The following is a 24,713-nucleotide window of genomic DNA, read 5'->3' as shown; positions in this document are numbered from 1 at the left end:
GTGAAAGGTTTGATATATATGAAAAAGTTAAAAAATAAATGCTAATAACAAATAAGCTAAAGATCAAAATTGTCAACCATTAATTAACAAGTCTAAAGTATAGTGGTCCATCTATAAGCATATTAACTTTAAAGAACTTTTATACACCAATTAATAAAACAATTATATTATCTCAAAAAAATAAAAATAAAACAATTATATTTATTTGATTCCATTGTTGTATTATTTTTCATTTAGTTACTCAATCTGATTTAATTCGTCTTTTTAATTATTCAATTAAAAAACAAAATTATTATTATTAAAAAAGGCACAAAATCACACAAAATCAGAACGACAAATCAAAATAATAAGTGGCGGAAATTGAGAGCGACAAAACAATTACAAAAGGCTAAAAACTTAAAAGTATTAAGGAAAGAGTAGTAAACGAAAGGTTGTTTCTACCTGGAAGTGGCAGTTGTCTCCTTCAAATTCTAATAAGTTGTTTGGATACTTTCATCATCATCATCATCATCATCATCATCATATTTCTTTAGTTTCTTTCTGTATTCCTCTTCAAAAATGGAGGGTCTTCCCTCTGGATATCGTCCCAACGTTGGAATTTGTCTCATCAATGATGATAATCTGGTATTTTCCCCATTTTCTTTCTTATTTTTCGTTTTCTTTTCATGGGTATTTTTTAGATTTTCCTTTTTCGCATGATTATATATATATATATATATATATATATATATATATATATATATATATATATATATATATATATATATATATATATTGGTTTTCTTCTTAATCTGGAAATTTATCTTTTTCCCCTTTTTTATTCTGTTAATTTTGTTTTTAGAGCTACTATATTTGGAAGATCCAAATTGGATTAATACAAGTTAAAGTGGTATACCAAATCTTTTGTAGTTGTAGGTTGTTTATATCTTCTTCTTTTAGCTAGCTTATTGGTTATTTGACCAAATGAAAAAAAGTTGGAAATAGTGGATTCATATAATAATCCTTCTAATATCATATGATTTTGGGAAACAAGTCGATACCCATTAGCCGTGTGTGTAGACCCGAGCTCAATCAGTGTGCCCACATGAGTGAGCTACAGGTGACTATGTAATGAATTGTCACGACCTATTAGAAAAAGCTTAAAAATCATTTGTCAATGAGGCCTCTGATCCTACAGAAAAAGAAAAAAAGGGCTATTGATTCTCACGATTGATGAGACAGACTTATATAATTAACTCACATTAACACACTTAATGTACATGGGCTAGTCTACCAGAGATCATCTCACCAAGAGACCACCTCATTTAAGAATTTGTGGTTATGTTTTGTTCTTCAAGTTGGCATCATAGTCTTTCAAGGATTCTGGGTTGTAATTGGAGCTTCAAGTCTGAAAATGGGTTTATCGTTGTTTATTGAACTAAAGCTCTAAAGGCTTGAAACCATTTGACAATGTTGATTTATCTTGAATTTTTGGATGATGTTTATGTTAACTTGTGCATATATCAAATGTCCACAAACCGAGACAAATCTAGAATAATAGTATAGTATGGATCAAAAGCTCATCTTTGCATGAGTAGTGAGTACTGAACCTACTCGACTACCATTATCTTTGTTACATGTTCTAAAATTCAATATTAATAGGATTTCTAATCAAATGATACAAGTGATGATATAGGCAGACTCAAACTTAGATTCTTCTCCACCCACAAACATATTTGAGTGCATTTAAATTCTCAATGATCATAATTAGCATTTTTAGAAAGTTAGTTCTTAATACACATAACTGATGTTAGGAGCAGAAACAGTCTAGATACTGGGAAAACAATTTTGAATAAGGAACTAGTAGGAATATGTATTTGTTTAGAGCAAATTACAAATTACAAATTCAATTCTTTGATGAAGTTGGATTCCTTTCCTTAACACAACTTTGGGCATTATTTGTCTTTAAACAATGTAGTATGATTCGCTAGTAAATTTGCTTTTTGAATTCGCTATTCGCTCAAATTTGCCCCAGAATAGCCCAAAACCGACCATTATTCGTTTTTTTTGATTTGCGATTTGTGAGGAGATTAACGAATCATGTCACATTGGGTTAAACCTGCGTAATTGGAAAAGGGAAAGAAGAAAGCTTGTTAGGACCGAGGGGTGTCTCGTATCCATCCAAAAATGATCGCTCATAGTTTTTGGTTTTTACTCAATATGCTTCATTTCTATGTTGTCCCCTTTGATAGCGTCGTACACACACATTTGCGGCACTTAATCCAACAATTATAAATGGGTCCTGGATACATGGTGATATGATGGGAGTATTCGATTAAGGGACCAGTGATAAACGGAGAGGAGTATAACGATACAATTCATGGTAGTTTGTCGCGTTCAAGTACATAGATTAAGAAGAGACTTGTTTAATTGTCTCTCAGTCCGCTCTCACCCCCTCCTTTCTCAATTTTCGCTTCTTTATTAAGTTGTGTGCGATTCTGAGCTTTAAGTCTCGGTGATGCAGGTTTTTGTGGCTTCAAGGTTAAACGTCCCAGGAGCATGGCAGATGCCTCAGGTAATATAGTTAACATATCCCCTTACCATCAATTGTATTTCAAACAACTTAAGTATTTGGCCACGGGGTATACGTTATCCTGTCACATATCATAAATTTGCTGCACAATGTGATCATTATTTACTGTATGTCTGTGAATCCGCGACTGATTGTACTTCTGATATCGTTCTTACAGACCAGATCAGAGTTTCGGTTTTAATTGTTCATAATATGTTTTCATGAGTGTCATAACTATATAAGCTATTCGGTCCATTTCTTGCATTTTCTTTTGCTTAAAGTTTCTGGCCACTTGTTAAATTCAAGTATTGACATTTTTATGTTCGATTTGTTTGACCATTAGGGGGGAATTGAAGACGGAGAAGATCCTAGATCGGCAGCCATTAGAGAGTTGAGAGAAGAAACTGGAGTTGTATCAATTGAAATCATCGCGGAGGTCAGTTTCTAAGACTAACAAATTCCTATCACGTTGGCATCTTAAAAGAAGCGCGGAGTTCAAACACCACATTCTTCTCCTTTTTACTTCATATATACGTTCATCTCGTGGTATTGGATATTACAGATGATATTTGCTACCAAGGGTCAATTGGAAACCTCTTTGTTATCACTAACAAGGGTAAGATTACGTACATCTGACGGTCTGACCCCCCGAAAACCCCATTTATGTGGGAGCCGTTACATGGATTAATGGAATGTTGTTTTATTGAATCTTACTAAAATAATTTAAACCCCCAAGTACTATTTTTGAGGGTTCGTAGGAGATCATGTATAGAAAGACCATCCCGTTTGTTACCTCCAGTTAACAGATGTTTATCAATTGCAGGCCCCAAATTGGTTGACATACGATTTCCCTCCTGCTGTGAAGGCTAAAGTGAATCGTTTGTGGGGTGGAGAATGGCATGGTCAGGCACAAAAATGGTAAGCAATCCCGTTCACTGGTTGTGTAACATCAGTGCCTCTTTGATTTATGAAGCACGGTTACTCGATATCTGATTGACCTAAGATGTTGGACTCCATGATCAAACTTTACGCCTCCATGCCTCTCGATTTGCTTTTATTTGGCTACGTCTTAAACTTAAAATGCATTTTTATCCTTTTGATGATCTTATTCTTATTCTTATTCACGAGCTATAGAGGTTTATGTATAGAGTGGAAGGTATGTGCATAGTGAAAAGCAAGGAATATAGATAAAATCTGTGGACACAAATTGAAATCGAGAGGAAGATGATATGTGAGATTGGATCATAGAGTAAAAATGATACGGTGATGCGGTAGCAAGAGTGATGCATTTATCGTAACGCTTAAATATCAGTCGGGGCCATAAGGTATACCTTGATACGGCCCAAAGCGCGGTTTTTTGCACCTTTACAACACGGAAATATCAGTTTGTTGCTTTTGAAAACCTTTACAATGCGGCAGACACGATGCAATGCGGCCTTGTTTTTACCTTATGGATTGGATACCTCCTCCCATGGTGCAAAAACAAGGCTGCATCATCGTATCGCGACTGTATTGTAAATATTTTCGAGTTTACAACGACCGAAATATAGGCGCATTGACTGTCATATCTGTTTCGCGATCGTGATCGAAACTGTATTTTTGCACTATGTATCTCCTCCAATTTTAGATATCATTTTATGATTGAATTTAGTTGCAAAGATCATGTCACTCATAGCTTGCTTTATTAATAAAATACTCGTCCCGAATAGCGGGTAAATTACACACACTAGAGTCATCTTAAAAATATATATACAGCACAATTGAAATAATCTCCTATTACTAGCAGGACTATTTGAGCATAGACATCCAAGCACAATAAGCACAAACAATCTTCTGAGAAATGTAGACATAAACACCAAAAGACAAGCTCATTAGCACAACATCTTTCCAGTCACCTTTCTGTTTCGGACTCAAATTCTTCTGCAATCTTTTACCCAATTCGGATACTTTGCTTAACGCTTGAATACCCGACAATGGCTTCTCACCCTTTCTTGTCGTTGCACTTAAATCTTCTTCCCCCGAAGGCTTACTAGTTTGTAAAGAGAAGGGGATCAAACTTCCGGGAATGCTTGTATTTTTATGCTTTTTGATTACATGGTTTTTGCCAACCAGACAGTTGCTCGTGAAAATTGCTGCCATGACGAGATTATAAGCATAAGAACGACAAAAATGTTAAGAATGCTCGCCTCGCACTGTTTTTCAAACCTGGAGGTTTTGCAAGGTTTTCAAAGGAAGAGTTTTCTTAGAGAAGATTACAGAGTACTTTCACTTTAAGGAGCAAAATATCTGTTAAAAGAAGGCAAAAAATACCACAAAATATAATCAGCTATGGATAAGGAATTATTTGTCCCTACAAAAAAGATCAACATGGTATAGTAATCCATAAGAATAGTACATGGATATTAAATATATTTGTCCCCACAAAAACATGTGAACCATATTCCTTAACCTAGGGTTAACTAGAAACTAAGTCTTAAGACTAGAGGGCCTTGAACAAGCATTGTTCGGCCTAATTGAATATAACCGGAACCCAAAATCATTGAGCTACTTTTGAGAGAGATTGTCTCTCTGTGAGTTGACCTCAAAACAAGAAGCCCATATGCTAATAATTGTATTAATTGGCTATTTAACCCATGTATGGGAAACATCTCACGGTACCGTCTCACACAAGACGTCTCACACAAGAATTTGTAAAATCGCAGACTATTTAACGCGTGTATGGGAAACGTCTCACGGTGAGACCGTCTCACACAAGAATTTGTGAAATCGTTTACTAATACCCCTCCTGTTTATAGGCTATAGCTGTCTTGAAATACCGACCTACTTATGATCTAGACTCTAGAATACCTACTAAGGAGAACATTCCTATCATGTAAGCCAGGAGTAGTTTTACACCTATTTATTAGTTTGGGCTAACTTGTGAATTTCAAAATATACTTTTATAAAAGGATTACTCATGGATTTCATCATGGACAGGTTCCTTATGAGATTTACAGCAGATGAGCGTGAGATAAACTTGGCCACTGGGGAAGCAGAAATGGAATTTTCAGAGTGGAAATGGGCAACTCCTGATGAGGTCATTGATCAGGTAAAGCTAGACTATGGGCGTGTTCGGCGCAGCAGTTTAAGTAACCCTTAATGTTTAACGAGGCTAAAGCCTTAAAACACTACTTTAGAAAAAAAAAATATCTGTGTTCGGTAAAGTAGCAGTCTAGACAACGTTTGACAGTGCAAGTAGTTGTTTTCAGAATATTCAGCTTGTAGCGTTCCGAAATCAAAAGTAGTGTTTTAAGATTTTCTTTATATTTTTTTGAACAAATAATATTCCAAAAGCTACTGTAAGCGCTAGAGGTGTTCATTCCAGTCATCGGGTCGGTTCAAAATCGGGTCTTGTATCCACATTGATTTTTGCATTATCTTAAATTCATTTTAAAGTCGAGAGTTCAAGGTCGGATAAATATCAGGTCATTAGATCTGTTTTGAACACCTCAAGTAACTGCTAATTTTTACCGAACAATAATAATTTACACAACTAATCAGATAGTTTACTATAATTACAACACAACTAACTACTGCCACAACTACCTTGCGCTGAACATGCTATACATAGATCGTCAAAGTGTTTTTAGCTTTATAGTCATATTTACCGGAGTTTTAGTAAAATATTAATTTGCATTCGAACAAACAGGCAGTGGATTATAAGAGGCCAGTATATGAAGAAGTTATGCAAGCCTTCAAGACACACATTGACAGCAACCCCACATCAGCTAAATGCAAATCAGCTAAATGGTAAACTGTACAGCCTCAAGGCAGCAAATGCATTTGTCCAAGCCTCAAAATTCTGATTTAGCTTTGCTTAATCTTGATGTAAATCTTATGTCATTATGTTAATCAGTATAGAATTATTCCCCCTTTTCTTTTTTCTTCATTTGGGTATTGAAGCTGTGTAAAATTACAAGTTTGAGAAATCTCTGGACTGTTTTTTTAGTGCTTGGGCGAGGCCAGTAGAAATGACTTGAGAAACTGTCTCAACCTCGAGTTTCTATATTATCGTGTTTTCCTTCTCGAAACAACATCAAAAATGAAAGGAGGATGATTTACGCTTAGATATGATATGTGAGCTTCTGAATTGCAAGAGATATGATGACTGTTCTTACGATCCGTTTGGATTTGCTATATTATACTTTAAAAGCTTTCCCTTTGATTCCTGTAGTGTAGCAAATTCAAGGAGATATTGGGAGTAATATCTGTCAGAATATACTATTTTTGTTTTGAGTTTTTTTAAATTTTGCGTACATGGACCCATCTAAGCTTTCACCTTGATTGATAATTGAATTTACGTTTCATATAACTCAGAGAATTAAAAAATCAGGGAAGAGGAAAGAGCAATGCAAGTGGTAATCTAACCATCTTGTTCTAACATAATTTCTCCGACTCTATTGAATTTTGTTCAATTACCAATGTGCACGTAGCTGTGTAAAATAGATCAAATTTCGAATTTAACCGATAGTTGGTTAGAAGTATTCATGTACTTCAAAAGGGGTCATGAAATCGAGTTGAAGTTGAACTGAATCGTTTAATGTCCAAAAGGGGTTAGTTTTTAGTTGGTGATTAAATGATTGAAATCGAAATGGACTCGAAAAATATTTACACGAACTAAAATAGTATTCGAAATTAAATTAACCAAAAGTGTTATGATCAATTGAAAATCCGAGTTGAATAGAGGTTTTTAAACCTATATATATATATGATTTTGAAATGGACCATTATAAGCTTAAGTGATAACTAGTATTTGACTTGCATAAATTGCAAGCAACTGATGACAACCCATATTTACTTTAGGGGCAATATTTAGTTTTGGATTATAAAGAATTGTATTATAATGACTCATGAAATTATATGCGCTTATAAGAGTCCGCTTCAAGGAGGTTCCTGTTGTTCCTCGATGATTGGGAACTTTTACGAGCCCGGACCGTGGCGAGTTAACCATAAAATCAGCTTTAAAAGAATCATGCAGCATGGAATCGAATCTTTGGGGTTCTATTTTTAGATAATCCGATTGGAAAAGATTTCAGCATCGCTGCTTCTCCAAATGAAATTCCAAGAGACCTATACGGTGTAGCTGAACACCTTTTCATCGCTTTTAATTTTTTATTTTATTAGATAAATCATTATTAGGGTTTCGACGGATTTATATTACTGGTGAAAGTTATGTAGATAAGTACGCACCAGCAATTAAGTATTATATATTAAAGAACAACAAACTAGTTTCAGAAACAGATAGGGTTAGTTTAGCAGGAATAGCAATTGGGAATGGGTTTACTGACCCCATAACCCAGATGACAACCCATCTAGAAAAAGCTCAAAGGAAGGTGGTAAAGCTGATTATGGAGAAGAAATGGAGCGAAGCAACCGACATGAGGAGCTACAAAACATGACAGGATTGGCTACTTTGGATGACATAAGAAGAAAAATGCCCTATGAAATAGATTTATCAGAAAGGTTTTTGAGCAATTTGGAAGTAAAGGAGCTAGGGATGAACATTTCAATGATTTGGAAGGATTGTAGTGATTTAGTAAGTTATGTTTTACATGAAGATATGATGAAAAGTGTGAAACATATGGTGGAATTATTGGTGCAGGGAAGTAATGTTTTGTTATATGATGGGGAGAGTGATCTGAGAATTGGGGTTGTATCAAATGAGGTATGGATGAAGAAGTTGAATTGGGAAGCAATAAGGAAGTTTAAAGAAGCTGAAATGGGGGGAGTTTGAGTCATGTTGTGGTGTTGGGTGCTGGTCATTTTGTGCCTACTGATCAGGATTGGGTGCTTGAAAAAGGGTTGTACTCTTGCCAATCTTCCAGATCTTTCAAGACCAAGGATCACGTGAGGATCGGTTTCCCGGATTCAAGGAGATATAAATAGCAAAAGAGGTGGACGGAAAATAACACATCACCACCCAAATCTATATATTATATTAACCTTTTCTGAGATTTGTATACAAGCAAGGAATTTCATCCACTTCATATGTCCAACAGAAGGGATTTCTTGACAAATTTCAGTACCAGCCATTTTAGTGAGAAAAAAGATAAAATTATGACCTACCGCCGTCGTCTTTGATAAAGTGAATAACCTATGAGAGCTGACATTAAGAAAGTCCATAGTACCTACAAAAGATGGATTGAGTTATTGGTTGATCATAATTTGTTAACAATTAACAATTTGAACGAGATCGACAGGTGAACAAACGTACAGTGTTGATTGTTTGCCACCGTTCAAGCCTCTTGATTCTACACTGCAGGTCTTCGATTGCGCTGTCAATTGCTGCCCCTTCTCTGCATGGAGAGGATTCTGACGATGAACTACTTCCCTTCAATCCCACAAATAAAAGTAAGACGGGTTATGATTCTCGGTAGCATTCAGAGTACAAAAAAGCATTTAAGAACAGCAAGCTGTTTTTTGAAAGTAACAAATGTCTCTACTCAATGCAGGTGCAAAGCACAGCAGTTCACATGATCTTTCGGTGTTCTCTTTATCAAAGCTAAAGGTTCATGAGTCCATCTTGCATCAAGGTTAAGTAGGTGGGAACAACGATGACAATTAGAGGAAAAGGAAAAGTAATGTCATATTTTTATTAAGGAAAAATTACCTAGAATAATCCAACCTTTTCATGATTTTCCTATAATAATCCTACCTATTGATTAATCATGAATAATCTCAATTTTAGGGGGTATTTTTTTTAGAGTAAACTTGGGTAACCGTATAACCTGTTATAGTAGGTAATTTACCAAAAAAATAAATTAAAAATTAATGTAAAATTAGAGAAAAATTTGGAATATTTACATAAAAAATTTTTAATCATAAAAAATCAGAAATTTTTTTTAACATTTTTTTACTATTTTTTTCATTTTAATTTATCTTTTCTTTTAGAACATAAATCTTTCTATAGCAAATCATCCTATTACCGGGTTTACTGTAGTCAAATACACCCTAAAGTTTGGATTATTGATAGTTAATCAATAAGTGGGATTATAGTAGGAAAATCAAGAAAAAGTTGGATTATTCTAGGTAATTTTTCCTTTTATTAATGATAGGTGTTTCATATTTTTCACATTTCAGTACCTGAGACTGAATAAATTCTACTAGTTCCTGCAATCTTGCAGCTTGCTGAGTGTGGACTCCACTAGGGCTTATTTCCAAAGCTGGCAATGTCTCCAAAATTATTTGCAGATAACTCTGAAAGATTAACAGAGATTGATCGCCAATAACAATTCAGCAAACTTTTTAGAATAAAAAATTCCATCAGAAAGTCGTGAAAGGATTATCGGAAGGGATGAAGCCGAGACCTTAGTGGTGTATGATCCATCAAGCTTAAGAATTGAACCAGCAGCCACTACAGCTTCCTTTTGAACCCCTTTGATTTGAATGTAAGGACTAGGGACATCTTGCAAATTATCAACCTCCACGAGAATCTGAAACCACATACAGAGAACAATCTTTTCTAAAACAAAAATGAGACATAAAATATTACATCTTTTAATTACCGAGGAAATATATAACATATGATTAAGAGTAACCAGATATTTTAAATAAAAACATAGATTTCACATATCAAATAGAATAAACAATCAATCGGATTAAATTAACTCCAACATGGAGTATAAGGAGGCAATGCACATATAAACACATTAAAATATCATTTTTTCACAAAAACTTAAAGTTGCGTTTGTATCATGAATAGCATTTGTCCAGAACAAGGACATGAACACCGTGGAAGTGGGCCATGTCAAGCAAAGGGCATGAATTGGCACGGCAAGTAGCCAGGGTCAGGGACAAAAGTTTGGCTGCTCACTGCCAGCACACCCACCGTGACCAATATTTGACCTTTTGCATATTCTTCTGTATTGACTGCAAAGTCAATTAGATAATTGTATTCATTTAATACTATAAAGTATATTAGCATAAACACAAGTATATCAAATCACAGATTTCATCACCATATATAATAATGTCTTCCTACCTACAGATGTTACTTCGTTCTAAACTTCAAATACAAATGATCCTTAGAATGGAGAATATAATACAAGCAGCAAGCTCAATTCCAAATTAATGTATCAAATATGCATTAGCTTAAGGACTAGATACCTTTCCATCTTGGTATATGAAAGCTGATGCTTCAATGTATGCTACAGCTTGGTACCTGACAAGCATGTAGGAATAAGATTACCAAAACAAAAGAGTATTTGTAGCTTGGCCAAAATAAGGGAAGGTAGCCATATGAATAATAGATGTGTGATATGATACTGAGTCACTGACTTCATGACCAGAAACAGAGTATAAATCTCTATTACATCTTCTAAAACCCCTGGCCCCATAGTGAGAAATCTCAGATGACCGAGCGGTCGTGGTTGGCGAGTAAGGTTTACAAAATGGATTTCGCGTAGCAGATAGTTTTGTGTTTGTCTCGGCTTTATATTAATCACAGTAGGCTTGAGAACCTTTAAATTATGGTCGTGATATGGTATGGTGGTGATATTTTGCACTATGCACAGCCACCTTCATTTGGCTAAGAAGGTAAAAAGATTGTGCCGGAAATAAGAAAGCATTTGGGTTGTCCTTAGAATAATACGATATTTTTCTTTAGAGGAAACAAGCACAGACGAATGAAGTCTAAAAAGGCTTTCCTCTCCCAAGAGGATTATCATGATCACGAAATCCGACTATGAACAATTTTAATAATGGGCTACAAATCTCAGTTTCAAACATAGATGGGCATTCTGGGTGTCTAAGCAATTTATTTGAGACATTCCCTTCTGCCTTCCAATATCTTACTAATCGAAGAGAAATTCCTGTTCATAGATTTCCTTGTCAGATGAGCTACAGCCTAAAAGGCGAACCTATCCTGCTTTATGGTTAGGTAAACCAAAATATTTTTCACAAGCACATATATAAAGTAAATTAATGCAGATGTAGGTAGTAACAGTCATCATCTTACCCAAGGTTAAGAAGGCCAACCACTGTGCTTACACTGATATCGAAATCAACTTTTGGTTGGATGATAAAGTTTCCTTCTCTTATTGGCTACAACATTGAGAACAGAGAAAAAAGTAAATTGCTAACCCAAAAGAACTTACTACACTAACTAGCAGCCTATATTACTTTGATTATGGTACTTGTATCCAACCTGGGTATGGGTTCAAGTACCGGACTCGGCTATTATGTGAAAACCATTTATTGATTTTGGTTCAAAATGATTGTCGAAGAGTCATACCAATGTCGGAGTGTTGAGACTCGAAAGTCCGACACGGATACTTAAGGTGAAATGAAAAGTCCAAGTAACATATTTAGTAGGCTACTAGGATAGATATCAAACCTCTCGAATCAGCAATGCAAATCTTCCTTCACATATTCTAACACGTATACAATCACTTTCCGTCAAGTTCCCATTAGTAGGTATTCCAGGGAGCCTAAGATAAATATCAACAAAATTCTGGACAGAGCTGCAAACCTTAGTAGAGTCGAGAATTTTCAGTATATCTTTGTAAGCCACCTGTTATCAGGAAAGAACTAGCCCATCAGGAATAATTGAAAAGAACAAAACACAAGAAAATATACATCATATATGAAAGGGAGAATCAGATGCACACACTTGTCTGTTACTTTTTAAGACAAACAAAGAGCTTTCAGGAGATAAAACAGGATCAAAGTCGTTCCGGATTTTGAGCTGCATAACAAAATCCATGTAAGATGAATGATCAGATCGTGTAGTTACCTAATACAGTTCCAGTGTAACAACTCTTAAAACAATTTGTATTCACTTTTCATGTAATATAAATATGATGTCACTCTACTCTCCTAATCTCTACTCCTTGCAGACCAGCTGAAGCAAAAAAAACAAAAACATCGGAAAAGAGTAGATCTTCTCATAAGCCCAGTAGAAGTAACCTTCAATCCAAGCTTTTGGCTCAGTTGGGTTATTTTATAACTTCATTTTCATATCATTACACAAAAAAGTAAGTCACTAAAAAGTAATTCAAATTCAATTGTTACATGACACCAAAAATCAAGAATACTAACATGTGCATGGACAAGATGTGGTTCGATATGCTGCTGGAACATGGGAAACACTGCCATCATAATATCATTTTGAGACATAAAAAAACCAACTCTGTTCTTGTCCCTTTGAACTCTAGAAATAAGGTGTGAATGGACACCTCCCACCTGTCATTCAGACAAACACATTACATATGTAAAGCTTCTTGTCGAAGAAGAAATGTACAAACATGGAGACCATTTCTTACAACTGCGATCCATAAGTCCAACGACCTCCTAATATCAGGATGCAGAGAGTAAACCCCTTCAAAAATAACCTGCAAATATCTATCGGTAAGTTTACAAGCAACGCCTGTATAGCTCATTCAAAAACAAAAGGTTTCTTCAGGTAGAAATTTTACATAAACATTACGATCAAACCTAACAAATAAACTCAATTAAATTATCCAAACAAGAGCAACATTAGCAAGATGATACCCTAATGACTTCAACAATTGATGTCAATAGCCATGGAGGTGCAATGAGACTTCAAATGTTTTTTTTTTTTTTGGGGAATTTGAGCAATTACAAAACCAACCATCCAACATTCTAATATTCCTTTAATTTGGTGATAAAAATTTTCTTCCATAGGGTTAAGTAAATATGACAAACCCAATTACATTTGAAAATCCAAATGCCTGATAATAATACTACTTGATAGACATCTAAAATAACAACCATGTAATTCTCTCAATATTAGATATTGATCAAAGTTAGCACTAATCCTCTTCAAAAGCTCAATCCATCCAACAATCAAGCTAGTTGCATATGTTCAAAATCATGTTCCACATTTACATTTTCATGGAAAAGTAACTTTAATAGCAAGGATGTAGGATCAGGTTAGCAGCATATAATTTCTAGAACTGAGAAACAACCAAAAATATGTCTTAACTAAAATCGTTGTCAACTCTATCAAGTTTTAAACTCAAAATTAAAACTATGAAAAGAATACATCATCTGGGACAGACACAAGGAATTCGGATATTTGATTCCTTTTTGCAGCCTTTCTTTTAAAAAAAAGTGGGATCAAGTGCATCTTACCACTCCACAATCTTCAGAAACTTCCAAGTCCTCAAAGCCACTCTGCAACCCACTCTCCATATCGAAAATGGGTATTTTAGTTCTCCGTCTCTTCCTTATGTCATCAATATTCTGCAATAACAAGGTAAGGTAAAGAACAAGGATAAAAAATCATCAATTTCTGCACATTCATGTTTTTTCGGACTCCCCTATTCATTCTAATTATAGTAAAAACTACCTAACTTGAAACTATCCAGTACTTTCCAAAAAATGATCAGAAAAGCAGCTTTAAAATCTGATTCAGTTCTGTCAGATTCTGACAATGTATGCGCTTCTTTTCCTAGTATTGACTTGTACCAAAATGGCAGCATAAGTTTATTGCCATGTACCAGCTCGCAATAATTAGTAACCGTCATTTCTTTTCATTGACGAAAAAGGTTAATCACTTGATTGTGAGATAAGAGAACATTGGTCAAGGACCACATGATAATGATTTAACTACTTAACCAAAACAGGATGCTATGAAACAAAAAATCAAATTTCAGTAATGAGGTCACTTTACTAAAATACAAAACAAAAACACTTTCAGATAAAAAATGTTGTTCAAGCTCCATAGTACAGCTCAGTTTACTCTTCAAGGACTTGTACAAAGTGCGGAAGCGGGAAATATATAATTATTACAAGCCATTAGAATTACCAGTGCATGAAGCACTATACTACAATGCTAACAGTCAACGCATTTTTTTGAGGTTTTTTATCTCTTCACCCCTTCCTTACTCTCCTCTCAACTGCAAAGGATCCCACATATTTCATATGCTTATCTCTGACAAGAATCCTTCAAGGCTTCAACAGTTCAACGCAGGAAATCTGGGGTCTAGTAAACCAGGTTATGACCTTTAGTGATTTGGATAACATTTCAGTTATGATATGAATGGGCCATTTCATTTATGGAAAGGGAGTCCAACCCATGTACCAGGAAACAATATTCCGATTCTAGATATGCACCAATTAACATTATTTTGGGAAACAAATCCTCTTATGAAGCATCATCGTCCCAAAACACTTCTATTCATACCGTTTTTGAAATCATTTTGTAGGCCATTTCATAACCTTATATTAAAAATTCATCCCAGTTCTACATAAGTGCTCATGAGTCATGATGTTCTCACCTTTGAGAGTAAAGAAATATCAAGGGAGCTGAAGTCATCATACTTGTAATCCTTTACATACTCAGACTTGTAGTAATTCTCAAGGGAAACAACCTCACAGCCAATTATGTTGGCCATTTTATGAGCCAAACTTGTTTTTCCAGATCCACTTGGACCACCTGCACCACAATAAATTGTTAAAGTGAAAGAATTTTCATATTCAAACATGATTTAAACTCAGAACCTGATCAGAAAATTCATCAACTTTGTATTAGATCGAGTTATTGCAAATAAGGAATGGATTTTCCCCTCTCACTAGGAGAAGGTTTTGTAGTTTGTCCTAGAGTGCATCTACAATTAGTGGTTCATAGGCTAAATCGAGTTTTATAAAAACTATTAGTTCTACTTTCCTTATTTCAATCTACAATAGCCACACTGTAATTGTTAAAGTGAAAGCAGGGAAAAAATGGGCGAAGAAGAGCATGAAAAGGAAGTGGAGTGGAGGGATGACAGGTAAAACAAAGAGGTAGACACAAATGATGTAAATATTACCTATGCCAACTATGACTGGAAGACCTTTACTCTCTAAAAGAGCCTGAAATTTCAAAAGTGAAGAGAAAACATTATTTTTCCCAATCTCACGAATATTAATCTATAAAGATGAGAAACAAAAACATCTGCCTCTGTTCTAACCTGTATAGCTTGAACAGCTAACAATAACCCTCGATCAAAGTCATATGATTCAGGCATTGGAGCAAGCTGCAAGTTGTCCCTGAAAGAAGAGGGATCTGCAGTTGGTTCATGGGAGAGCTATAAACATATAATAGAAATGAGCTAGACCAGCCAATAGAAGAAAAAAGACACTAGCAGACACGCAATACAACTTAGATATCACATACCAAACACGGAAGCATCAGCACCTGAAGGAACTGTTGAGATGAAGTGCCATGTTGCTAAAATGGGTTCCATTTTAGACTTGGTTGGTGATCGAGTCCATGGTTGTGACAGATCTTCAAGTTTATTAGGAGTTACGCGAATAGGCTGTGGTGAAGGAATTGTTCCTTCTTGATTAGTTGTTGAGGTGCTTGCTAAGAGTGGTGATACTCCTGAAAGTTAAACATTAAAATCCAGTACTACCTTGCAAAAAATTGGTTTCAACAGTATGTAAACTATGTGATACTAACCTTTCTGATCGAGGATCAGCTCTAAGTATGATTTTGTAATCCAGGGTCCACAAACACCCATTCTCAATGCTTCAGCCCCAACGGTCTAGCCAAAGAAAATCAAGCAAGATCAATTAAGTAAAATCCTGCCAATCATGGTCCTTCACTTACATGGAAACTTGTCTGTTAAATGTTGATTTCAAAATAAAAATGTGATGACATATATCTCATAATTTAGGTATGTGCTATAAATTTGATCCTCCAGAACCACATTCTCAATGCTTCAGCCCCAACGGTCTAGACAAAGGAAATCAAGCAAGATCAATTAAGTAATGTCCTGCCAATCAGAGTCTTTCACTTATTGGAAACTTGTCTGTTAAATTTTAATTTCAAAATTTTAATGAGATGACACATATCTCATAATTAAGGTATGTGCTATAAATTTGATCCTCCAGAACCACACCTTATTGGACAAAACCTAGACTAGAACCTGGGTAAGTAAACTCTTTAGACAGGAGAACAGACAGGCTATAGCCCTATAGTCTCGATGCAGTCGAAGATATTAGGTGTTGGATATAGGTATGAGTCAAAGGATATGGTACAAAAATTTCAAAAATTTAAAATACTGCAACAGCAACACCATCCTTAATTTAGATATAAGTCCAAAAAAATGGATTACAATTATTATTTGTTAGGGAGGTGATATATATAGTATTAACAATGATTTCAAGCTTTATGGGGATGGCAAACAAGAATCTTGTTTAAGGAGCTTAAACAAATGCTACAGCCAACTACACCTCCTCAGTTCAGAGTTCACTTCCTCGTGCCTCAAACAACTTTACAAGTAAAAATAAAAATAAAAGGAAGAAAAAATTACAGGAAGAGGTAAAAAAAAAAAAAAAAAAAAGGAATCCTAGTAAAAACAAGAAGAAAAAAGATCGGGTAAGCTTCTTCCTTTCCATTGCAGTAAAAATATAGGAAAAGCTACATTAACAGAAATCCTAACTTCCCTCATCACAACAGTTACAGGAGAAGCAGACAAATAACACTGACAATAAAATTCACATCAATGTAATTGATTCAATATCCTTATAAAAAGCTCAACATCTTGACAAAAGATTCAAATCATTATACCTTGAATCAACAGATATATAGCTCAAACTTTAGATCTCAAAATTTGTGTAGAAGTTGTTCCCTCATGTGTCTTATGTTAAGATTCTATTGTGTGTAGAGCTAACTAATTACTCACTATACTCACTTCATTGGTGATGTCACCCAAGATCTAGCTGAATCTGCATGCCAATGACATAGAACCAGTATTCAATGCCCAGATCCATGTTGGATCATATGCCAACCAAAATGTCATGCCCGGATAACAAAGAGTACATGCATATAAAACGAAGAGCATATGGGTACAAAAAACGGCTAATAAGTGTTCATCTTCACAAACATCAACGCAAAATCCTTAATCCCAGAAAGAAGGGCTCTATTTGATTAATCAAAACAAATCAATATGTGAAACGCCGCTAACAAAAATTATAAAATGCATTGTTACAAACAAGAAATAGAAACACTTCACTTTCCTGTCTTATCAAGGTTCACATTTTCTAATGAGATTAAAGAGCATAAATTTGATAATTCTTGCAGAAGTGCCTTCACAAAGCCAACATTTTAGACAGCAAAGTTTGGATTGGTGGAAGGAAATCAAGCTATACAGGAGGAGTCTCAAGGCCACATGATGAATAAGAAAGATAAGACACTCAGGCAAAATCCAATATACATATTATAAAGATCTAAAATGAATGCACTTCTTACCTTTCGGTTAGTACCCCTCACCACCATGAATGTTTCACCAAGAGAGTCAATTGTTTCGAAAGCTAGTGAAACTTCTCTAAAGTTGAAAGTTAGTGATGCCCTTTTGTAACTCATAACAACTGTATAACCAAGTTGAAGCAATCCACCAAGTGTCATCTTCCCAACCTGTTTCCACATTCAAGGGAATAAGTATAACAAACTTTCAGCATTATACCGCGATGTTATTGATAAAACAATAACAAAGAAATTGACTTAAATAGTTCTATTCAATTCGATGAGTCTTTAACATGTCATATTAAAATTTAATTGTATAAGCATGTGGATTTACTTCAAACATGGACACAAACATTGTGCAATGGGCATGGCAATATTGCCTACATATATTTTTCCTAGTAGCCAGATTAAAAAGGAAAGGGGAATAAACACATAGAAACATAGGGCGTACTAACTACATTATTTCCCCACGTTTTAACCGAAGGTATCTTTATGAGAGATCATTGAAGATATCATGTTTTCATTTTCTTTTTGAATATAATAATCCCTCATATGCTACAAAATTCATGAGTAACATCATAGATAAAAATCCTACAGCTTACAAAAAATTAAAACACACACATAACTTACTAAGCTCTTTTTTTCACAGCACAAGCAAGAATAGAGAAAATATTCAATAGTATGGTTCTATAGTTCGCAATGTTACTTCTAAGTTGCTAACAAGAGACCTATATCTTACCTCAAATTCTGCCTTAGGTCGGATGATAAAATGTTTGTCGACAATCCTCTGGTCACCAAGAGAGAGATAATACCGAATTCCAGATTGACGCACCTTGATCCAATCGTTGATACGAGCTTCTTCATTTGATGAAGGGGGTCGAAGGTACATCTCAATAAAACTAGAAGAAAATATTGTAGTCAGACACAGACCAAAACAAATCAAGGAATATTTATGATGTCCCCCAGACTATGAACTGGTATATGCTATAAAAAATTATGAACTTCAATTTGACCTAAAGTATTGCCAATCACTCCAAATGGATTCTAATCTTCAGTTAAAGTTTAATTCATCGTCATTTTGATACAGGTATTCAATTATGTTAAGAAGTCTAATCAGAAACAATAAATATGTACCGAGAGCCCAAGAGGTAAAAAGGAGGTATACCTCTTTAAAATGCTATTTTTACTGTAAAGGGCTAAGGCTCTCCTATAAGTATTTTTGTTTGTTGGTCGATGCAATGGTTGGATAGAATTGCTACTTCGTGCTATTGAAGTGTTCAATTCAGATGTAAAGTTTGAGTTCTCCTTTGTAGAATTTCTACAGTGAATGTTGCTAAACCAAGGAAAGGCCACACCAGTCTTTTCGGCCTAGGCAGCGTTGGCCTCATGCCTTGTTAGGGTACTTGAGCTTAAGGTGCATCAAATTTCATTGGTGTCGAGCAGGTTCCTACTAGGACTGAATCAAAGTTTGGGGTGACTAACTTCATCACCCCAAAGACTGACATCTCAGTGGAAGAAGAAATTGCATTAAGGAATTGTTGTTATTAACTGCATGATAAATAAGTCATGTGGCGCAATGTTTAAAAGCCCATTCCTCAATGACTAGTTGTTTTGTCTAAAAATACACCACCAGCGAACACAGCAAGTCAGCAACCATCAAAGCAAATATTCACAAAATTCAGCAAGAATTTCCTCACTACCTTGAGGACAAGGTGGCACTTTAGCCACAAATAACATTATGAACCAAACGAGGTCGCCCACCATTATAAAATACCAGAGGCGTGTTAAGATAAACAAGGAAAATAGAAATTGAAAAAAGAAGACTATAACAGAACTCTAAAGAGGAATAATACTATAACTGAAAAGAAATATTATGTTAAAAATTTGGTGAAGCTATAGTCTACATACTGAGACTCGGAGTAGAGAAATGAAAAGGGAAATTGAGAATTTTGTATTCAGTTTTATAGCTCATTTAAGAGAAGGAAGCCTCGTGAAAGCTTGTAGCCACTTTATATTCTTCTGCTATTTTTGTTATCTTAAACTATCTAATTAATCTCTTTTTACTTTTCATCCTTTTTAAATATTCAAGAAAATGACAGTCCATAACACTTTCTTAATAATGTTTGCTCAACGTATGCTTGATTGCTTTTTCTTATATTTTATTTATATTGCTTTATAGTAAATGTAGGTCTTTTTATAAGACGATTAGCAAACAAGAACATTGATACATAGTTGCATACACAAAAAAAATGATGTAGAATAATTACAGACATCGACAATGGCCATCATAAGTTGACACTGTACCTAATGAATTTAATGTCAATCATAGAGAACATAAACAACGAAACTATAGTTTAAAGTGACACTCCCTATGTGAAATACCAAGCGTTGATTTCACAATAATAACTAACTTAACAAAGGAACACTAACAAGTAAAAAAACAAATTTGCATTCTCGGCACTTACTTGTCTGTTTGTACATCCTGTCCACTCAACGCATAATCAGAATGTTCATTTGGTGACTGTAAAAAGAAGGAAAATAACAACATTACTTTAGACTCTTTTCATATACAATATTGAACAGCATATTAATAAATCTAAGAAAAACTTTGTTCTCTTCACTTAAACCAACTATATTGAGTAAAAACAAACTTCAAAGAAAAAACAAGGACATAATGAAAATAAGTTGAGCTCAATGGAATAAGTTCAATTTTAGTTCAGTTCAACAAGTATAAAGTGAAGAGTAAAAGGCCTAAATATGCGTTCAGCTAACTCAATAGAATTCCTATTACAATAGAGTTATAATAAAAATGCCCATAGCTTCTTTGTTTTGCACATCCATTTACGTGCATGGCCTTTTATGTAACACGTGTATAGACATCCTTGCATGGACAACTTCAAACTCTCATACATTTTGCTACGTGTGTATGAGCTATCTTTAAAACTTGCCCGCACAACCTCATCCCAACTTCATAGATACGCACCAATGATACAACAAATTTCCATTTCATGTGCAAGTTTGGCCACAACCATATGATATAAGAATCCATTGGCCATTATAAAAGAAACCCCCCACGCGCAATCATGGAAAAGATGCTACTAGGAGAGGAGAGGAGGGGACATATGCCACTAATTTGTTTTGTTGTATCTTTATTGATTTCAAGTTGAAAGATGGGGCATAACGGAAGGTTGGACCAACCGACCAACCTACAAGCAGGAAACAACAAAGGAAACACAAGCCTTCCAACCATAAAATCTTTGGGCGACACAAAAAAACTCTTGCACAAGTGCTTAAACATGCAAGTATTATATCTTCTTTTCAATTGTAATATTACAAAGAAAGAAATTTTCTGGCAAAACCAGTGCCTCAAAATATTCATACTGGGCCTATAGGCTCACCATTGATACAGATGTATCAAATCAGCTTCATAGAGAGTGCACGTCGTATCTACACAAATAGCTCGATTTGACAACTTCAGTCAGAACATGAACAGAACAACATTTATTTTAAAACACAAATGTCCCGAATAAACAAACCTCGCTTTTACATTTGAGCTTGTAGATCGCCTCTCTAAAAGATGAGACAAAGCTGTTGTTGATTCTGATCTGTAATAAGTATTCCACGAAATAAGGTTAAATAGGAATATTTGTGGCTACCTTTACACATCAGCAGCAAGTCAATCTAATGAGAATAACATTTTCACCTGTGCATGATGAAGGTCTGGCTCAATGTGCTTTCTAAACAAGGGAAATATGCTATCAATGAGATTATCCAGGGAGCAAGAATCTCCAATGTCATACCGAACCTTGGACAGCAGACTAAAATGAACACCACCAACCTAGTCAATCCCAAGTAAATCAAAATCCATTAAAGATGCAAGTGTAATACAATTTAATACAAAATTTGAAACAAAAAAGAAGAGAAGATACAATTATCTATGGAAAAGATGCAATCATAACCAGAAAATAAATAAAAACCATAATTTACTGAAGCAGTCTGGATGGGAAAAGGATTAATTTACCACTGCAACTCGAATGTCCAACAATGACCGCAATTTTGCATGCAAAGCATATGTACCATCAACAATCACCTAGAAACACAAGGATAAAATGGTCAAAACCAATTTTTAATATGCTCAAGCAAAATAAATTAAGAAACCAATAAACTCACTACTCCAGATGAGGTGCCCCTTATGATTGTCGAGCCAACACGTCGTTTTTCTTGGAAATCAAATACTGGTATTCTAGTATCTTCACCATTCATCAAATCCTATTTAGAAACCAAACCTTGGTTCAGGACAAATTTCACATGTTAAGTTTCAGAATGCTACTCAGTACTCAGTAAATTATATCTTGGTTATTAACTTATTATGCAAACCAGAATGAATGACTTTCAGCAAGAGAAGCGATCAGAAACTAATGCTAATACAAACCACCCCATGAAGAATTTTTTCCAAAAATTATGCCCCAATAAACCATAATTCCCACTATAGTGCCATAAATATTTATTTCCTCGAATAACGTCCACGTAGGATAGGTAATTGGTTCATAATTTTTTTGCATCGCAGCTGAAAATCGCCTTAGTCATTGACATTCTCACTCGTTTTTCTTCGGATAAAACCTCTAGGACTCAAAATAGAGCAACTGAGAATCTCATAGCTTTTCTGCATATTAAAAACCTGCATTTTCCTCTTCTTCACTTGTTCACTTTGACAGAACTATTCTCGAAAATAAAAAAGGAATGAGTTCCCTCTTCATTTATCCCCCAAATATTGTTGGCAAGCCTACACTGTTGGTCTTAAATAAAACACAAGTCACTTCACCAAATTGATCATCATGGAGCCCGGGGTGTGCAGGCACATGTGTCCACTGAGATCATTGAATCCAGCATGGGTTCATCTACGTGCCAAGCGAATAGACCACACAATATCGAGTCATTATTAGTATTTAGTACCTTAACATATTATACTTTTACAGGACAGAGGGATATTGACGGATAATTATGAGTGTAAGTTTTGTGATAAGAGATTGGAAAGACTCAATATTGTTGAATTGGTAACTTGAAATGCTTTATGCCTCAATACCTTACAACTTAAAAATTACATGCCTCTTCTATTTTCAATAATACAGAACTACTTACCTAGAAGAATATATACAAATGCTCATGTCAAGTGATAAAGTCGTATCCAAAGCTCATGATTTTCCATCCATAAGTGTATAATGATGAAAACATTTTGATAAGAAAGAAGAGGGTGAAAAAAGAGAATTATTTATTATAAGAAACAAAAATTGTACAGTGCATATTCATATTCCATCTGAGCCAGGGACCAAACAATAAGTTAGAAGAAAACCTGTAGATTAGCAACTAAGGCGTCAAAGTCTATGGAATCCAAGTCATTTAAATCTTCGGTTCCTTTGCGATAATTCTCCATTAATATAACAGTGCATCCTATGACAGAAGTCACCTTCTCTGCCAAGCTTCATAAAGCACGAAATAGCAATCAAGAGAACAAGAAATTCAGAATGATGCAAATTTCCATCTTATTTCCCTTGTCAAACCAAACAACGAAAAATTGAAAAAAATAGTCCTCAATATCGCAAAAACCAAACACCCTCAAAATGCTCTGTCCCCTCTTAAACCTAATGTGAATACATGATTGAAACAACAGAAATGATTTCTCAAAAAAAGGAAGGAAAGTTGAAGATGAACCTGGTTTTCCCGGAGCCACTAGGACCTCCAATTCCAACAGTAACAAGAGCCTTCCTCTTTTCTCGTAGTTCTTGAATTGATTTGATAAGCAAATAGCATCCATGATCAAAAGACTACAATTGTGGCCAGCCAAACAAACAAATTTCAACACAACCCATCAAATACAACACAAGTAACACAATCCAACACATTGAATAAGATTACTTTTTAAACCCAAATTCTGAAAATAAACAAAAACCCACCAAAAATTATCAAAAAAAAAGGGGAATTGACAATCCAACATAACCCATCACAATACAACACAAGTACACAACCCAACACATTGAATAAAATTCTAAAACCCCAAATTCTGAAAATAAACAAACACCTATAAAAATTAATCAAAAAATGAGAATTGATAAGAAGACGAAGTATACCACATGAAGAGGAAGAGATTGAAGAATAGAAGAGGAAGAGGAAGAAGAACAAGTGGCTGGTTTTTGAATGTAATCTCTACCGCCTTCTTGAAATACTCGCTGTACAACTTCATCATCCATCATCATTCATCACCAAAACCTTGCTTTTGGAATTGGAAATCAATTCAAGTTAACAAGATTCTGCAAATACTTGTTGCTTTTCTTCAAATTGGAGTACAGATTAGGAATTTTATTCCTTTTAGTTTCCAAAAAAATAAACAAAATTGTTTGTGTTGACTGTTGCCCACTAATGAAATCGGTTTTGGTTCAGTTATGGACGGTTCACATATAAATCGGTTTTGGTTCAGTTATGGGCGGTTTCACGCCTCACCATTAGGGCTTTTTTTCAATCACATTTTTGCTACATGATTTTCAAAATATAAACCTGTTGCAAAAACGTTTAATATTAGGCTAATTTAATTTAGGTATGGGGCACGTTTTATGGTGAAATCGTCTTATATAAGAATTTGTGTAAGTCCTTATTATAGAATTAAAGTTTTATTTTTCAACACAAATTTTTGTGAGAAACGGTTTCTTTGATACACCATCTCTAATTGGGTTAACTCATAAATAATATTTATAGTAAGTTTCAGTGGACATTATAAGAAGCCATTTAAAATATTATAAGTACTATACACTTTATCGGTGGCATTAAGTATATTGTAAGTAGACATTAAGGATACACTAAGTAGGCTTTTAGGATAATATAAGTAGATATTAAGGATGATGCAAGTACGTATTAAGTATTATGTGAGTAGGCATTTAA

General features: G+C 34.7%; 3 protein-coding genes across 4 annotated transcripts; 1 reads left to right on the top strand and 2 right to left on the bottom strand.

Moving 5' to 3' along the window:
• Positions 1-290: 290 nt before the first annotated feature.
• On the top strand, positions 291-6,995 carry LOC130808942 (nudix hydrolase 25). Its single transcript, XM_057674507.1, has 6 exons — positions 291-624; positions 2,504-2,554; positions 2,895-2,987; positions 3,375-3,469; positions 5,528-5,639; positions 6,240-6,995. Exons 1-6 carry the CDS (start codon positions 559-561, stop codon positions 6,342-6,344), a joined length of 522 nt encoding a protein of 173 aa, XP_057530490.1. The 5' UTR covers positions 291-558; the 3' UTR covers positions 6,345-6,995.
• Positions 4,217-5,362, bottom strand: LOC130808943 (uncharacterized). Its single transcript, XM_057674508.1, has one exon. The coding sequence runs from the start codon at positions 4,688-4,690 to the stop codon at positions 4,340-4,342; it is 351 nt and encodes a 116-aa protein (XP_057530491.1). The 5' UTR covers positions 4,691-5,362; the 3' UTR covers positions 4,217-4,339.
• A 1,478-nt stretch (positions 6,996-8,473) lies between the features above and the next one.
• LOC130808941 (uncharacterized) lies at positions 8,474-24,207 on the bottom strand. Of its 2 annotated transcripts, none has more exons than XM_057674505.1 (26): positions 23,909-24,207; positions 23,493-23,605; positions 23,134-23,260; positions 21,954-22,052; positions 21,805-21,873; positions 21,487-21,621; positions 21,320-21,388; positions 20,249-20,304; positions 18,523-18,682; positions 17,790-17,954; positions 15,996-16,080; positions 15,711-15,917; positions 15,505-15,599; positions 15,364-15,406; positions 14,833-14,990; positions 13,685-13,795; positions 12,853-12,921; positions 12,629-12,772; positions 12,201-12,275; positions 11,925-12,101; positions 11,547-11,632; positions 10,697-10,751; positions 9,898-10,023; positions 9,674-9,787; positions 8,805-8,921; positions 8,474-8,718 (listed from the first exon to the last, which is right to left on the bottom strand). In XM_057674505.1, exons 1-26 carry the CDS (start codon positions 24,032-24,034, stop codon positions 8,653-8,655), a joined length of 2,847 nt encoding a protein of 948 aa, XP_057530488.1. In that variant the 5' UTR covers positions 24,035-24,207; the 3' UTR covers positions 8,474-8,652. The 2 variants fall into 2 exon arrangements, with proteins under 2 accessions (XP_057530488.1, XP_057530489.1); XM_057674506.1 differs by having other exon boundaries at positions 15,732-15,917; positions 23,909-24,203.
• Between the last annotated feature and the right edge of the window lie 506 nt (positions 24,208-24,713).

Source organism: Amaranthus tricolor, chromosome 3 (genome assembly GCF_026212465.1).
Source record: "Amaranthus tricolor cultivar Red isolate AtriRed21 chromosome 3, ASM2621246v1, whole genome shotgun sequence".
NCBI classification, from domain to species: Eukaryota; Viridiplantae; Streptophyta; class Magnoliopsida; order Caryophyllales; family Amaranthaceae; genus Amaranthus; species Amaranthus tricolor.
The sequence above is the reverse complement of the archived record's forward strand: the minus strand, read 5'-3'. Positions and strand labels throughout refer to the sequence as shown.

Bases quoted from the DNA above. Each gene is read 5' to 3' on its own strand.
- LOC130808942 (XM_057674507.1), top strand. From the start codon at position 559: ATGGAGGGTCTTCCCTCTGGATATCGTCCCAACGTTGGAATTTGTCTC. The intron at 2,988-3,374 runs GTCAGTTTCTAA...TATCAATTGCAG, and splicing joins CAATTGAAATCATCGCGGAG to GCCCCAAATTGGTTGACATA. The intron at 3,470-5,527 runs GTAAGCAATCCC...CATCATGGACAG, and splicing joins CATGGTCAGGCACAAAAATG to GTTCCTTATGAGATTTACAG.
- LOC130808943 (XM_057674508.1), bottom strand. From the start codon at position 4,690: ATGGCAGCAATTTTCACGAGCAACTGTCTGGTTGGCAAAAACCATGTA.
- LOC130808941 (XM_057674505.1), bottom strand. From the start codon at position 24,034: ATGATGATGGATGATGAAGTTGTACAGCGAGTATTTCAAGAAGGCGGT. The intron at 18,683-20,248 runs GTAAGTGCCGAG...ATTTTCTTCTAG, and splicing joins CAGGATGTACAAACAGACAA to TTTTATTGAGATGTACCTTC. The intron at 12,102-12,200 runs GTGTGTGCATCT...TCCTGATAACAG, and splicing joins TCTTAAAAAGTAACAGACAA to GTGGCTTACAAAGATATACT.